Source organism: Nothobranchius furzeri, chromosome 1 (genome assembly GCF_043380555.1).
Source record: "Nothobranchius furzeri strain GRZ-AD chromosome 1, NfurGRZ-RIMD1, whole genome shotgun sequence".
NCBI classification, from domain to species: Eukaryota; Metazoa; Chordata; class Actinopteri; order Cyprinodontiformes; family Nothobranchiidae; genus Nothobranchius; species Nothobranchius furzeri.
In genome coordinates this window covers 35,093,127-35,109,058 of record NC_091741.1, presented here as the reverse complement: position 1 = coordinate 35,109,058, position 15,932 = coordinate 35,093,127, and the positions used below count along the sequence as shown (strand labels likewise).

The 15,932-nt window shown below is 45.2% G+C and overlaps 1 protein-coding gene across 1 annotated transcript in view; it reads right to left on the bottom strand.

Annotated features, from left to right (window-relative positions):
* fgd6 (FYVE, RhoGEF and PH domain containing 6) overlaps window positions 1-15,932 on the bottom strand; it is a 38,685-nt gene that overhangs the window by 9,958 nt on the left and 12,795 nt on the right. The window contains exons 4-8 of the mRNA XM_015962398.3: window positions 10,993-11,060; window positions 10,882-10,912; window positions 3,903-4,054; window positions 3,409-3,565; window positions 3,200-3,287 (exon numbers count right to left, since the gene is read on the bottom strand). Of these exons, the coding sequence (XP_015817884.3) occupies window positions 3,200-3,287; window positions 3,409-3,565; window positions 3,903-4,054; window positions 10,882-10,912; window positions 10,993-11,060 (496 nt within the window). The remainder of the gene's footprint in view (window positions 1-3,199; window positions 3,288-3,408; window positions 3,566-3,902; window positions 4,055-10,881; window positions 10,913-10,992; window positions 11,061-15,932) is intronic.

The following is a 15,932-nucleotide window of genomic DNA, read 5'->3' as shown; positions in this document are numbered from 1 at the left end:
GAGACAGACAGGACAGGAAGATCAGAGACAGACGGGACAAGAAGGTCAGAGACAGACAGGACAGGAAGATCAGAGACAGACGGGACAAGAAGGTCAGAGACAGACAGGACAGGAAGATCAGAGACAGACGGGACAGAAAGATCAGAGACAGACGGGACAGGAAGGTCAGAGACAGACGGGACAGGAAGATCAGAGACAGACGGGACAAGAAGGTCAGAGACAGACAGGACAGGAAGATCAGAGACAGACGGGACAGAAAGATCAGAGACAGACGGGACAGGAAGGTCAGAGACAGACAGGACAGGAAGACCAGAGACAGGCAGGACAGGAAGACCAGAGACAGACAGGACAGGAAGACCAGAGACAGACGGGACAGGAAGGTCAGAGACAGACAGGACAGGAAGATCAGAGACAGACGGGACAGGAAGATCAGAGACAGACGGGACAGGAAGATCAGAGACAGACGGGACAGAAAGATCAGAGACAGACAGGACAGGAAGATCAGAGACAGACGGGACAGGAAGGTCAGAGACAGACGGGACAGGAAGATCAGAGACAGACGGGACAGGAAGATCAGAGACAGACGGGACAGAAAGATCAGAGACAGACGGGACAGGAAGATCAGAGACAGACAGGACAGGAAGATCAGAGACAGACGGGACAGGAAGGTCAGAGACAGACAGGACAGGAAGATCAGAGACAGACGGGACAAGAAGGTCAGAGACAGACAGGACAGGAAGATCAGAGACAGACAGGACAGGAAGATCAGAGACAGACGGGACAAGAAGGTCAGAGACAGACAGGACAGGAAGATCAGAGACAGACGGGACAAGAAGGTCAGAGACAGACAGGACAGGAAGATCAGAGACAGACGGGACAGAAAGATCAGAGACAGACGGGACAGGAAGGTCAGAGACAGACAGGACAGGAAGATCAGAGACAGACGGGACAAGAAGGTCAGAGACAGACAGGACAGGAAGATCAGAGACAGACGGGACAGAAAGATCAGAGACAGACGGGACAGGAAGGTCAGAGACAGACAGGACAGGAAGATCAGAGACAGACGGGGCAGGAAGGTCAGAGACAGACAGGACAGGAAGATCAGAGACAGACGGGACAGGAAGATCAGAGACAGACGGGACAGAAAGATCAGAGACAGACGGGACAGGAAGGTCAGAGACAGACAGGACAGGAAGATCAGAGACAGACGGGACAGGAAGGTCAGAGACAGACAGGACAGGAAGATCAGAGACAGACAGGACAGGAAGATCAGAGACAGACGGGACAGGAAGGTCAGAGACAGACGGGACAGGAAGATCAGAGACAGACAGGACAGGAAGATCAGAGACAGACGGGACAGGAAGGTCAGAGACAGACGGGACAGGAAGATCAGAGACAGACAGGACAGGAAGATCAGAGACAGACGGGACAGGAAGATCAGAGACAGACGGGACAGGAATATCAGAGACAGACAGGACAGGAAGGTCAGAGACAGACGGGACAGGAAGATCAGAGACAGACGGGACAGGAAGGTCAGAGACAGACAGGACAGGAAGATCAGAGACAGACAGGACAGGAAGATCAGAGACAGACAGGACAGGAAGATCAGAGACAGACGGGACAGGAAGATCAGAGACAGACGGGACAGGAAGATCAGAGACAGACGGGACAGGAAGGTCAGAGACAGACAGGACAGGAAGATCAGAGACAGACAGGACAGGAAGATCAGAGACAGACAGGACAGGAAGATCAGAGACAGACGGGACAGGAAGATCAGAGACAGACAGGACAGGAAGGTCAGAGACAGACAGGACAGGAAGATCAGAGACAGACAGGACAGGAAGGTCAGAGACAGACAGGACAGGAAGGTCAGAGACAGACAGGACAGGAAAATCAGAGACAGACGGGACAGGAAGATCAGAGACAGACAGGACAGGAAAATCAGAGACAGACAGGACAGGAAGATCAGAGACAGACAGGACAGGAAGGTCAGAGACAGACAGGACAGGAAGGTCAGAGACAGACAGGACAGGAAAATCAGAGACAGACGGGACAGGAAGATCAGAGACAGACAGGACAGGAAAATCAGAGACAGACAGGACAGGAAAATCAGAGACAGACGGGACAGGAAGGTCAGAGACAGACAGGACAGGAAAATCAGAGACAGACGGGACAGGAAGGTCAGAGACAGACAGGACAGGAAAATCAGAGACAGACAGGACAGGAAAATCAGAGACAGACAGGACAGGAAGGTCAGAGACAGACAGGACAGGAAAATCAGAGACAGACAGGACAGGAAAATCAGAGACAGACAGGACAGGAAGATAGGAAAATAAAAACCAAGAAAACAAAACAAAGTTCTTAAAAAATAAAATGTAGGTAGATTGATCCCACTACACGTTTGTACCTGTATAAAGCAATACTTTATCAGCATGTAGTATTTATATAGTTGATACAGTTCAGATCATCTTCAGAACTCCGTCCCATGCCCAGGGGCGTATCTAAGCATTTTGGGGGCCGAGGCTAAATAGACCCCTGCCAGGTATTTTAAGCTGAAGTGCGATCTGTTTTTATATTAGACTTTTTATATTTGCAATAAAGTCCCAAAGTGAATAATTGATGTTATTTATTACTTGATTGTTTCAGCTACCTCACAGAAGTGATCTGTTGTAAAAAATTAAAATAAAAAGGCAATTAAATAAAAAATAAGGAACATTCAGGAACTGTTTCTTCCTTTTCTTGTTTTTCTTTTTTTACGTATCGAAAGTATCGGATCGGGACTCGGTATCGGCAGATTCTCTAAATCAAATGACTCGGACTCGAGGGCTAAAACACCCGATCCCTAATTTTAACCTAAATGTTTACCTGATCATTTAAATCTTCACCTGCTGTCACGTGAAAACATTTATGTTAGTAACATCAAACTCGAGACGGAAAAAAGACAACACAGAACTTGAAGGGACAGCCTGAAATGCTCATTTATAAAATAATAAGGTGCATCGGGTGCAGACGGCCTCTTTTATTCCACTAAACAAGCAAATAAAATCAGTTCAAAACCATAGTTTGTCAACCTGACCGAGCACTAGGGGGCACTGCCGTGTGAAATCACACAGGGATTTTAATCCAGATTGAGTCCTAATTTGATTCTCCTGCTGCCTGATGTGATGACCCTTTGACCGGCTGGAGAAGAGGTTTGTACCTGTGAGCAACAGCTGGTACTGAGGGATCCTCTGTACTGGTTTCAGCAGGTAGTGTTTCAGAGCTAGACTTGCACACCGCGGACTCATCTGAGAACACACACACACGCATGCACGCACACACACACACACACACGATTTGTTGTTAAAATCACAAGTTAAATTTTGTAACAAAAATATACCAAAAGCTCATTTTAGATTTGAAATCTACCTCAAATTCTCTGACAACTGCAGCAAACGCAGGGTTCTTCCTGCACTGCTCGTCCAACAGAGCCACGTTGTTGTCAAACTGGCGGATGTAGGTGGAGTACATCTTCAGGTACGGACCTTTCTGAACAAATATGTCCGACAGCCTCTGGTGCTCGCTCCTGTAAGACAGAAACCGCTGCCTTGGTCAGATCATTTGATTAACTGACCAGAGGGATGTTTGCTGATCAGTTTTAGTCTCACCCTACATGTCAATAACTGTCAAATATCTACGAGGATGATCACGTTAAAGGGGCGGAGCTAGCTTCAGATAGGCTATTTTTAGGAAGAATGGCAATTTTTTATTTAGGAATAAAAGATTCTGTATAATTCAGATATGATGCAATATAAACCATAAACGATGTCCTTTCAGCTGCCACCATACCGGTGTCTAAAGGTGTTAAAGAGATGTCATAGACATCCTGAAGTGTGTGTGTGTGTGTGTGTGTGTGTGTATACCAGTGTGCCACTCTCTCCTCCAACTCCCTGAGCAGGTCTTTGTTGAGCTGATACAGCTGAGGCAGGTAGTACAGGATCTGACTGAGGACCCGCTCATCCACCACCGGCTTCCCGTTCTGTCGAGTCGCCTTGGCAACAGCATCTCGGAAGTCCTGAAGAGACACACCAGGTTAGAGCCGACAGTCACACACACACACACACACACACACACACACACACACACACACACACACACACACACACACACACACACACACACACACACACACAAAACTGACTGGGGGGATCATCACCTCATAAACTCTCCTTTCATGACTCAGCACTTTGGCATTACCCAGAGCGCGCGCGCACACACACACACACACACACACACACACACACACACACACACACACACACACACACACACACACACACACACACACACACACACGTTTGTAGGTTTAATTGGCATAAGCAACAAAACTCATCACATTTAAATGTTTTAACTCAAAAACATCAAGAAGCAGAAGAGTTTGATTGACCCACTGTCTCATAGTCCACCCAAACGTCACACAGACACAGAGCGAGGATTGTAGGTCTGTGTGTGTGTGTCTGAGGAAACAGCTGCTGCATGGTCAGAAGAGTGTGATCTAATTCTTGGACAGGGCTCCAAGTCTCGCCCTCCCTCGGACAAACTAATACTGCTCTAATCACAAAGTGATTTTCTGATTCAGTGCCTTCAGCGCCACCTGGAGTTCCCCCGAGGAAACGCTTTCGGAGTAAACTTGAATAAAGGCCTTCATGTCCTCAACAATCCAACAGTCAGCTGGTAAAAACAGCATGTTGTTGATGTAGGGCGACACTTTTAAACATTTTGTTGTTATTTTTACTAAAATGTCTTTTTTAGGCATTCTGGCATTCATTTTTCATTTATATTTAGTCTACACCCGTGCGTTAAGTGGACCGGCACCAGAATGCATTACCTGCACTTCTAATATTTACCTCTCAATGTAGGACTCGTTCATAAGGGTACATGCACACCAGTAAATTCTACGATTATTCATGCGGCAAAATCTCCGACATTTAAAAAAAATCCATCTTCCAGTAAAAGCAAAGCATCCAGCCCACCTGAACAGTTTAAACATGTTTAAACGGAGACATGCGTGACGCGTCTAAAATCCGCACCTGCTCCGCTATTATGGAAATTACACTAACAAGATGAATAACATGAACTTATTTTAGGCACAGACACACTAACTTCTGGGTAAATTTAATACAAAGTGTTTTATTAATTATCTTCTGTTGAAAAATAACTTTGACTTTGGTTGCTGGTCAAAGCGGCTCACGGCTATAATGGGGTGGGCCAGTGTGCAGGTGGGTGGGCCCAGGCCCGGTAGGCCCACCCGTAACGCCGCGGCTGCAATGGGCTTAGTGAAAAGTTTAACTATTATTTTGTATTGAAAAGTCAATCCCATTCAAACTTTAGGTTCTCAAGTATTTCAGTTGCATCTAAAGGGTGGAAACATTTAAAACACATGAATCTTTTATTATTTCATAAAAATGATTTGATAACACTTTACAATAAGGGTCACTTTATTAACATTTAGTGCATTATTAAGCATTAATAAAAGGATCCCTTTGTTAATGTTCTAAGTATTGTTAACTATTAAGTGTCCTTAAAGGTTCCAGATCATGCTATTTTAAACCTTTGAGAACAAAAGGTAGGCACAGTGTTTGATAAAATATTACCGTCGGCACTATCGAGATGTCATTTATCTTAAATAAGAGTTATTTTTGTCAGCCTGAATTTATACCTGGAAATAAAACAGTTGAAGTGAAACTCCGCCCACACCCGCTACAACAAAATGTGCCAACAACAGCGTCTTAGGTGAGTCAGTTGCTGTAGCTAAGATGGCCCAGAGGTTAAGATAAGTTAAATGTTTGATCACACATGTAATCTTGAATACTTATAATTAATTATCTGTATGTTAATTCTTTTCATTTCAGTGTTCTTATGTTACCAATGCGCCTGCCATCTCTGTTTTGCCATGTGCTGACGTGGGTTTGACACCCGGTGGTGTCGGCAGCAACTTAATTTTTATTCACCGTCATGTTTCTTAGGTTACCCCCTCCTTCGCATTTTAACAGCACATGTCGGGGTTGCAACATAAAGGGGTCTGATGTAGTTTAAAATCCCGGACGAGCCCCCATTTATGTTACAACCCCGACGTGTCGTTAAAATGTGAAGGAAGGGTAACATTAAAATGACAGCGAATTTAAAATTGGGTTTAATTGTCAAAAGGTTTAAAAGCAAGCGCGCAAACAGATGGTAAGCATTACTAAAATAATGCGCCAAACAAAATTACTCTCAAAAAGGTTAACATTAAAAACCTGGTTAACTCATTCACTGCCAGACGTTCCTGGTCAGTAAAGCCCTTTGCTGCCAGCAATTTTCAAAGTTTGGATTTAAAATGACGACTTTTGTCGTCAATGGCAGTGAATGAGTTAAAACTTCTATTAAAAGCTCTACCGAACAGAAGTTGTTTAAAACCAGAGTCAATTAAATTGCACCACCAAGTTAACCTTAAAAACGATCCCTCTGGATCACTCAGAGCTTTAACTTTTTAAAACTCATCAACTCAGAGTTAAAACCCATCAAAACGAAGGGGTTGAACCCCAAACTCTGAGGTCTGGAGGACAGCAGAACCCCTGCACTGCTGCCACCCAGACTGCTGAAGGCACAGCCTTTTTATACCAGGTGTGGGTCGTCAGTGGGATTCATCTCAGCTGTGCTCCTCAGCAGCCTGGAGGAGAGGAGGAGGAGGGGTGGTGTCTGGCTGATCACCGGGGCTGGCTGATCCTGGCTCCTGCACCTGAAGAGGCCAGGCTGGTGGCCATAATATTCAGGCCTAGTCCACACGTAGCCGGGTTTTTTTTTAAAACGAATATCCGCCCCTCCAAAAACTTGCATCCACACCACCTCGTTTAAAAAACAAACTCTGTCCACACGTACCCGGATAAATACGTTGTTAAGGACATGCCAGACCTGTAGGCGGCAGTACTTCCCCCGTTCTTAACCTCGACCTTCGTCTGTGGTCTTCCGCAAGGAGCAGTAATTCCTCTTGCAAAAACAAACAAGCAGAAAGCGCTTGGACAATTGATAAAGCGAGCGCAGCTCTGAGGGCATCCATGCTGTCGGCTAGTGTAAACACAGGTCGCACACGTGATGTCAGCATTTTTTTTGTCGCGGAAAGTGACGTTGCGGACCTTAAAACTCCGGTTTTGTCCGTCCACATGCAGACACCCAAAACGGAGAAAACGCAGATCTTCACTTTGGCCGGAGTTTTTAAAAAGATCCGTTTTCGTGTGGATGACAGGCCAAAACGTAGAAACGTATCTACGTTTTGGCAGATCCCCGGCTACGTGTGGACAGGTGAAGCAGCTGAAGCAGAGTTCATGTTTTTCTATTTTTTTTCCTGCTAAATATTTTGTCTCTAAATATCTTTGAATGTGGTCATTTCCAAGCAGCATTTTAGTTGATTACTCTGCTCATCTCACATGGACTTACTCTGGCTAAATAAACAAAGAAAGTTAAAAAAACAACAACACACCAGTCCCTATATTTTAAACTGTTTACCAAAAAAGGGTGAAAAACATCGTAATGGCAAGTGTAGCAAAAAACAACAACTAAATAGTTATTGGTATTTTTAAACAGTTTGATGGAGGACAGCATCAGAAAAGAGTAAATTTTACTTCCACTTTAATACAGTGTTTAGCCCCGTCACTCGTGCAGATGCTTCTGCGCACACGAATCCTGTTTCATATTAAACTCACAACTTTCTAACTTCTTCTCTCGGGTTTAGTGCGCGCTTGCAGAATCCATGTTAATGAATTTGTAAGAAAAATGCATAAATACTAGGGATGTAAGAAAATATCGATATGGCAATATATCGTGATATTGTTTCCTGCAATATTATATCGATATTCAAAAGCCGCGTATCGACTTTTGGGAAGAATTCACATGCAAACATTTGTGTATTTATTTCCTTTGGTGCAATTCAAACGCCGACTTCTAGTTGGCAGCAGTGTGCAGTGGGTTTTGTTTCCACTGTTGAAATGTAAATCTCTTTATTATGGTTCAGATACATCACGATAAACATGTTAAGTATCAGTTTGGACAGTTTGTTGAAATTTCCTACAATAGATTCAGTCTAAAAAAATCGCTACTATTGTCTGGCTGAATGTATCGCAATATATTGTGATATATTGTATCGTCTCCCCCGTATCGTGATGCATATTGTATTGCCAGAATTTCACCAATAAACATCCCTAATAAAAACAATAAAATATTTGTCAGCATTAATTCATATTTTAATTACTAATGACATGTTACCTTCTACAGCCCTGTATACAAGTCTTAAGTTAACGAAAACAAATGTCATCGCTTTTTTATTAGCGTGGACATTAAAGCTGCTATCCGGAGTTTTGCCCTTTCAGGAATTATGTATGAAATTTTAAAAACCCATAAAAGTAATTGTTTTATCGTGTACTGTGGTATAATGCAGGAAATGCCCGCCCTGTCCCAGAGAATAGGTGTTGAAATGCTAGTTTCTGTTGTCTGCACCTATTCAAATGTTTGTGCTCATCTGAGTGCTCCAGCCCTCCTGCTTCTCAGTTATTATTGTCACATTGTCCTGTTTATTTATATATGGTTTTAAAGACTTAATTTTCCACAAAGGTACCTCCTCAAATGCTCGTGCACGCTCTGTGACTGACGTCTGTAGTAAGTGGATGTGTAACGTTATTGGCTGACGCTGTTGGTGTGCCCCAGAGCAGCTGTGGCTACAATGAAGCTCATCACCACCAGGAAGTGAACGGCTGAATGAAACACTATAGTGTAAAGCACGTTGGAGTCCTCTGACTCAGAAAGGCACCATATTGACCCTTTGCACGTGACGTCACGCCACTCATGTGACTGCCCCCTTCGCCATGATGGACGGCAAAGAGACCGTTTACACCCGTAGAAACTCCAGTGAAGCTAGTCAAAACAAGCCAGTTTGTAGCCTTTTATCACTTTTATTGAGATGATGTGACAGTAAAATGGTTTTAGCTTGCTGCGTGGTCGGCTGCACTAACAGACGAGGACGTAAACTCAACTCGTTTTGTTTTTAATAACTTTGATGGAGACTGAGGACGGAGATGAACCGCAGCGATCAATCAAGCGGACTAGCAGGCCTCAGATTAGCGGCGAACGTGTTTTTACCGGGTAAGATTAACGTTCATTTATTTCACGAGGAAGACCGGGACAGGGATAAATGTGATGTGTTTATACTAGTTATTGATAATCCTGATGGACGTGTATTTCACCACGGAGGCTGCGCTCCGTCCACTGTAGTGTAAAGCGAGATAATTATTAACAATATTCAGGCCTAGTCCACACGTAGCCGGATTTTTTAAAAAACGAATATCCGCCCCTCCAAAAACTTGCATCCACACCACCGCGTTTTAAATAAAAACTCTGTCCACACGTACCCGGATAAATACGTTGTTAAGGACATGCCAGACCTGTAGGCGGCAGTACTTCCCCCGTTCTTAACCTCGTCCTTCGTCTGTGGTCTTCCGCAAGGAGCAGTAATTCCGCTTGCAACAACAAACAAGCAAAAAGCACTTGGACAATTAATAAGGCGAGCGCAGCTCTGAGGGCATCCATGCTGTCGGCTAGTGTAAACACAGGTCGCACACGTGATGTCAGCATTTTTTTGTCGCGGAAAGTGACGTTGCGGACCTTAAAACTCCGGTTTTGTCCGTCCACACGCAGACACCCAAAACGGAGAAAACGCAGATGTTCACTTTGGCCGGAGTTTTTAAAAAGATCCGTTTTCGTGTGAAAAAACTCCGTTTTCGTGTGAATGACAGGCCAAAACGTAGAAAAATGTCTACGTTTTGGCAGATCCCCGGCTACGTGTGGACAGGGCCTAAAGCTCTGATGTATGATTACGTGTGTTAAAATGACGTTATTTATTTATTTATATGAGCGTCGGCGTTCAGAGATCTTCTCATTCCGGTGTGAGAGCAGCAGCTGAACCCGGTACCACCACCAGCAACAGAAGCTGGTAGGGATCCGGACTTTCTAACAATCAGCTTTGGTGTAAAGTGAAACGCTGTTAATAACATAAAGTTATAAATCCAGAGGGGTGAATTCAGGCAAAGTCAGCAACATGTTTACATCGATGAACAGCTGCAGAGAGAACGTAAGCTAACGTTGCTAAGCTAGTTAGCGTACCGCTCTCTATGAGCCCCCGCTAGATGCGCTACTCCTTCTGATAACTGAACTGGGCATGGACTAGTTGAAGGAATGCTGTTCCCTTTGTCTAGTACTCGTGTCGCTCACCGTTTACATGCTGGTGGACCCACGTGATTAGGTGACGTCGGTGCAAAGGGTCAATAGTGCGGGTCATTTATCATTCATGATGGCCAATTCAAATTGCATGGGGCTCTATGGGACAGGAGATGCCTACATTATATCACAGTACGAGGTATGACGACCACTTTTACAGATTTCTAAAAAAAAAGACATATAAACCTTGAAAGGGGGAAAACTCTGCTGCTTTAAGGGATTAAAGACAAACTTTTCCTCTGTGATGAAACTTTTTTTAAGCAGGACACACCTGGGAGGTTTTAAACAGGTGAGATGGAGACAACAGCCTGACAACATCGACAACTTGTGAAACTATTACAGAAGATAGGTCTCACACACACACACACACACACACACACACACACACACACACACACACACACACACACCTTAATCCGCCACTCGCCTGTATGGGTTACGTGCACAGCAGCCATAAGAAACAAAACAAAGCAGACGTTTCTGCACTACCGTGTCTGAGGTCAGGAATCATCCTGCCGGCTGCAGCCCAAAGAGCATCACACAGATCTTAAGTGAGCTTTAAGAACAGAACAGTCAGTAGCGTGCTTATAAGACACTTACTGTGTGCAGGAGCTTCAGGACGTCCACAAACCTGATGAAAGAGTAAAAATCAGCCAAATACGAATATTTACAGCCGATGCTAATCTGGATTTTGTGTCGAGGAGAGCTCACACTTTCTCTGAGCTCATGATTTCTTGGGCGATGTGCACCACCTTCTTTCTCTTCCTCTCATCCTCCTGCTGAAAGACGGGAAACAAAAATAGTGAGTCGACTTTGGAAACGGGTGGAAACAGAAGGAGGATCACTCACAGCCTCGCTGCAGATCACCATGATAACCACGGCCCGGTGTTTAAATAATATCGATGTTCTGTGGGAGTGCAGCACAGCAACAACCTTTTGTGTCTCTCTGCAGCTGAATGCTAACGGGGCGGTCTCTCTGCGACTTAATTTGGACTGGGGCCTTGGCCCCTGATGTCCTACTGGTCCTATCTGGGTGTGTGTTTGTGGAGCTTTGATGGGCTTCAGACACAAGTGTTGACAGGATCATGAAGAGGGTCACACAGGACGAAGACAGGAAAAAAAAAGCCTCAGTGAGTGACCGAGCTATTCCTGATCCTGCCACTCTTTCAGGACACACACACACACACACTCAAAAAGAGACTATTTTACTAAACAAAAAACTGTTCCAGATCCAAATCGGATGTTCCGGATCTGCAGCCGAAACAGCAAACGTAAAAATAAAAGAGTACAAACGTTTTTTAAACATCTAGAAAAGAATCGTCTGTATTTGATACCTTCTAGAGTCCTGACCACCCCAACCAGTCATTCACTCATTCACACCCTGGTGGTGATGAGCTACACTGTAGCCACAGCTGCCATGGGTCACACAGACAGAGGCGAGTGTGCCGTATGCAGGCGCCGCCGGTCCATCCAAACACCACCAGCAGGCACGGTGGGTTAAGTGTCTTGCCCAAGGACACAGCGACAGACTGAGCAGGGCTCGAACCTGCAACCTTCCAGTCACAGGGTGAGCACTAAACTCCTGTGCCATCATTGCCCAACCAAAACAAACAAATGTAATAAAAAGTAGAACGTAAGGAAAAAGTTTAAAAGTAGGGGGAGGAGGGGGAACTGAAGCTATAAAACAAAGAAGAAGAGAAAAAAGTTGCAAAAAAACAAACAGATTTAAACAGAAAGATGTCAAAAAGATCAAAACTAGAAATCCACCGATGAGCTTCTTTTTCTTCCTGATACCAACGGCCATTTTTGGAGCAGATTTTTATCTACATCATCTAGACGGTTCTGCCTATTCTGCAAGCTAAAATGTTAATAGGGAGCCTAATGGGCCATTCCCATCTGTACCTGGTCGGCCCGGCCCGGATAGCACAGCTCGCTTATGTATCTTGGTGGCCTGCCTTTTTTCAGGGTGCAGCGAGACTGTTTGTCAGCCCTCTGTTTGAGGTGGTCTGCTTCAGGCCGACCAGGGCCAACACACCCACTGCTGACTGATAAACCGCTTGACGCATTTACTTTCCGCGCGGTGATGCGGCTCGCGGATGGAACGCGCTTCACAACTCGCAGCGTTTATGGTTCATGCGGCTTGTCTCTGCGGTGAGCCAATATTCTCCCAAACTGTAGGGGGCAGCATGGAGCTCTACGGCATGCATCCAACACTACACCATAGTAGAAGTAGAAATGACTGTTTACAACATGGCATTCCAGCATTTTTAACAGCGTCCTCGTCTTTTCCGACAGTGCGAGCTATTTCTCTCCAAGAATTATTAACAACATGTTGATCACGGTGATCTCTGAGATCTGGATCATACAAATGTCTGTATTTACCAACCTCCGCCATACTAGTTCTTGCCAGTCCACCATTTTTTTCCGTGTTCGACCGTCTGCGTGGTTAGAAAACATAGGTGGGCGGTGCGGAAAGTTTGGGCCGTGCGGAGGCGCGGTAGAGGGGCGTGGCGGAGTCGTGCCGACCTCGTGGGCGCGTCAAGCATAAACCAAGCTTTATCAGTCAGCAAATTCACACCTTCCATCTGATTGGTGGGTAGAATCAGCCCACATGGGCTTAAGTTATGCTCAATTCATCATTATTCATTATCTTGCTGATTACCCAGAAGCTGATAATGTCTCTGAGTGCATTCCTAAGCAAAGATGTGTGGAATCAACCGGGCCAGGCTGGGGCCGACTGGAGCTATCCGGGCAGGGCCGACCAGGTACAGATGGGAATGGCCCATAAGTCTCGCCCCTTTCCGGTCGGCTCATGGGTCCCCAGGAGAACGAAAAAATAAAATGCACATCAGCGGGACTAAAAGAGCTATTTTCTAACCCGCTTTGCCTTACGCCCCTGGATCACATATATGCTGTACTTCAATTTAAGTGAAAAGTAATGACGTGTGTTTCATCCACGCCAGTCACGTACTTTGAGAATTATCAGCTTGTAAAAATTCGTAATTACTATGACTACAAATCAGACATGGGCACAACGTCGTCACCACAGAACCTCCTCTCCCCAGCGCAGCTGCGACTTACCACATGGCCAGACTGATGATGGTTCTTGCTTCCTGAAAGAAGGATTCAAAGTTCGCTAATTCACATTTTTAGTCATGGAAGTATTTTCACACAAATTTGAATATAAGCACCTTCTTGGCATCAGAATGAGTCTTTAAAATTCATGGACACCATCCGTGGCCCACAACAAGCGGGATTAGAAAAACGCGTTTTTAGCCGCTTTGACTCGCGTTCACGTTTTCGTTCTTCCGTGGTCTGGACGCAGATGGGCTCCCTATAGCAGCAGCAGATGCTTTAAACATGGGATTTAAACAACTCTTGATATATTAAATTTGGTGCTCAGTATTAAAATCAAATAAAGTAATCAAACATCAATAAACTAAGTATTGAACATAAATCAGGTCAATAAAAAGAAAGCTCGGCTGACTTTTAGGTTCTGGAGCATTTATTGAGCAGTTGTTTTACAGGAATGTAGATAAACAATTAAATTAAAATGCTGCAGCAGCACCGGGATGCCCGTGGATGTGCCTGTTTTTAGATCGGCCAAGAGGAAGATCAGACAAGGCCGATATATAAAAAATGTAAATATTAGCCCGATAAAACGGACTATCTCATGTCTAAAGTTGACATTTGAGTGTTTCAGCGAGTTTCTTTTTAACTGTGTGGTTGAGTAAAATCCTTTTTTAAATGATTATAACGGGTCACTCTGATTGTTTCATGCAGGCTGAACATGAAAATAGTCTCCTACACCTATCTCAGTCAATCAAACTTTATCTGTATAGCACTTTTCATACAAAAAGAATGCAGCTCAAAGTGCTTTACAGATTAAAATGACCCCGTATAACCCCCCCCCCCCACACACACACACACACACAACTAGGCTGAGTTCAGATGGGTTAGGTAATGAATGACACGCCATCAGGTGAGCCATCTGCCTCGGCAGTAGTTGATCGACAGCAGCAGCAGAGGCACCAACCCAGGGCGCCCAGGGAGGGAGGGTGGAAACCCCCATCACCGTCTAAGCACTCCCTAGGGGCGCCCACGCCGCCACAGTGGACCACCACCGCTGAGGCAGAGGGCCCCGCAGTTAGCTGCATTAGCTACTGATAGAAAATAGACGGTGAAACTCATCTACGTCACACTGTCACTTAACGTTCATGGACTCATCCATCTTGACTCACTACGGGGAAGGCTGTTGTTAGTTTAGCATCCAGCAGCGGAGCGAGCTGAGCGCCTGTCTTCCATTGTCACGGACGACGGAGGGCAGCGGAACAAACTTTTTTTCCTGAAACTGGTGCACTGTAACTTTATTCCCCAGAGAACGACCTAGGAAGCCTTCATTCACTAGAGACCACTACAAATGTATTGATTAAATGAGTTAACCACATTTTTTATAAGGATATTTTGCACTTTTGGTCCAGAACGCAGCGGCGCGTCTGGTCTTCAATCAGCCAAAAAGAGCACACGTCACCCCTCTGTTCATTGAGCTCCACTGGCTACCGCTAGCAGCACACATCAAATTCAAATTGCTAACGCTAGCATACAAAGTCCGAGATGGTACGGCTCCCATCTACCTGAATCCTCTTGCAAAGGCTTACGTCTCGGCCCGGCCGCTCCGGTCATCACAGGATCGTCGGCTAGCAGTGCCGACACCACGCTCAGGACAATCCAGACTCTTCTCATGCATCGTTCCACAAATGTGGAATGACCTTCCTAACACTACCAGAACAGCGGCTTCCTTTTCAACTTTCAAGAAACTCCTGAAGACCCTGCTCTTCAGAGAGCATCTTCTAAACTAGCACCCTCCCTGCACCCGTCCCCCCTCTCTACTGTCCACTCCTTGTTCCCTCCTCTCCATGATTGATGTCAAGTTGTTGTTGTTGTTATTGTTGTTAGCCTCAAGGGCAACATGCCGATTATCACTTGTAAGTCGCGTTGGACAAAAGCGTCTGCTAAATACATAAACATAAACACTTTAAATTTTAGAGACACGACCATTTTAGCAGAGTTTTGTACACAAACACACATTTGACCCAAACTCTGTCATGGTCTGCGTCCTGTGTCTCCCTCATGTGTCTCCTTGTCTGCATCCCTCCTCGTGTGCCTCCTTGTGTTCTCCAGGCCACTCCAGGTTTTTTACCCGGTGTTCCCCCCAGGTTTCAGCGTCCCTGTGTGTCCCCAGCCCCCTCCAGGCTCTCTAGGTTTCCCTTACGTTTTTCTTAGACACCTTTTATCATTAGTCTTCTGTTAACTGTTTTATCTAGTCTGTTTTCTCTCTCTAGTTCATTTTGCTCCCTTCCCCATTTTCAGGTCTGGTTTCCTCCCTTGCTCCGTTGTGCTCCTCCTCTGTTTATTGGTCTCACCTGTGCACAATTCCCTACTCACCCAGCCCTTGTGTACATAACCCTGTCTGTGTGGTTGTCGGTACATTGTTTGTGTCAGCGTTGTCTCGCCCCCCTCTCTAGGTATTTGGATTTTCTCTAGGTCTCTTGTGTTTTTGGATATTCCCAGGGTTTTGATTCTTGGATTTTTGTTTTTGGCTTCCAGCCTTTTGGATTTACCCCTAAATAAAGGATTTTTACCTTTTCACT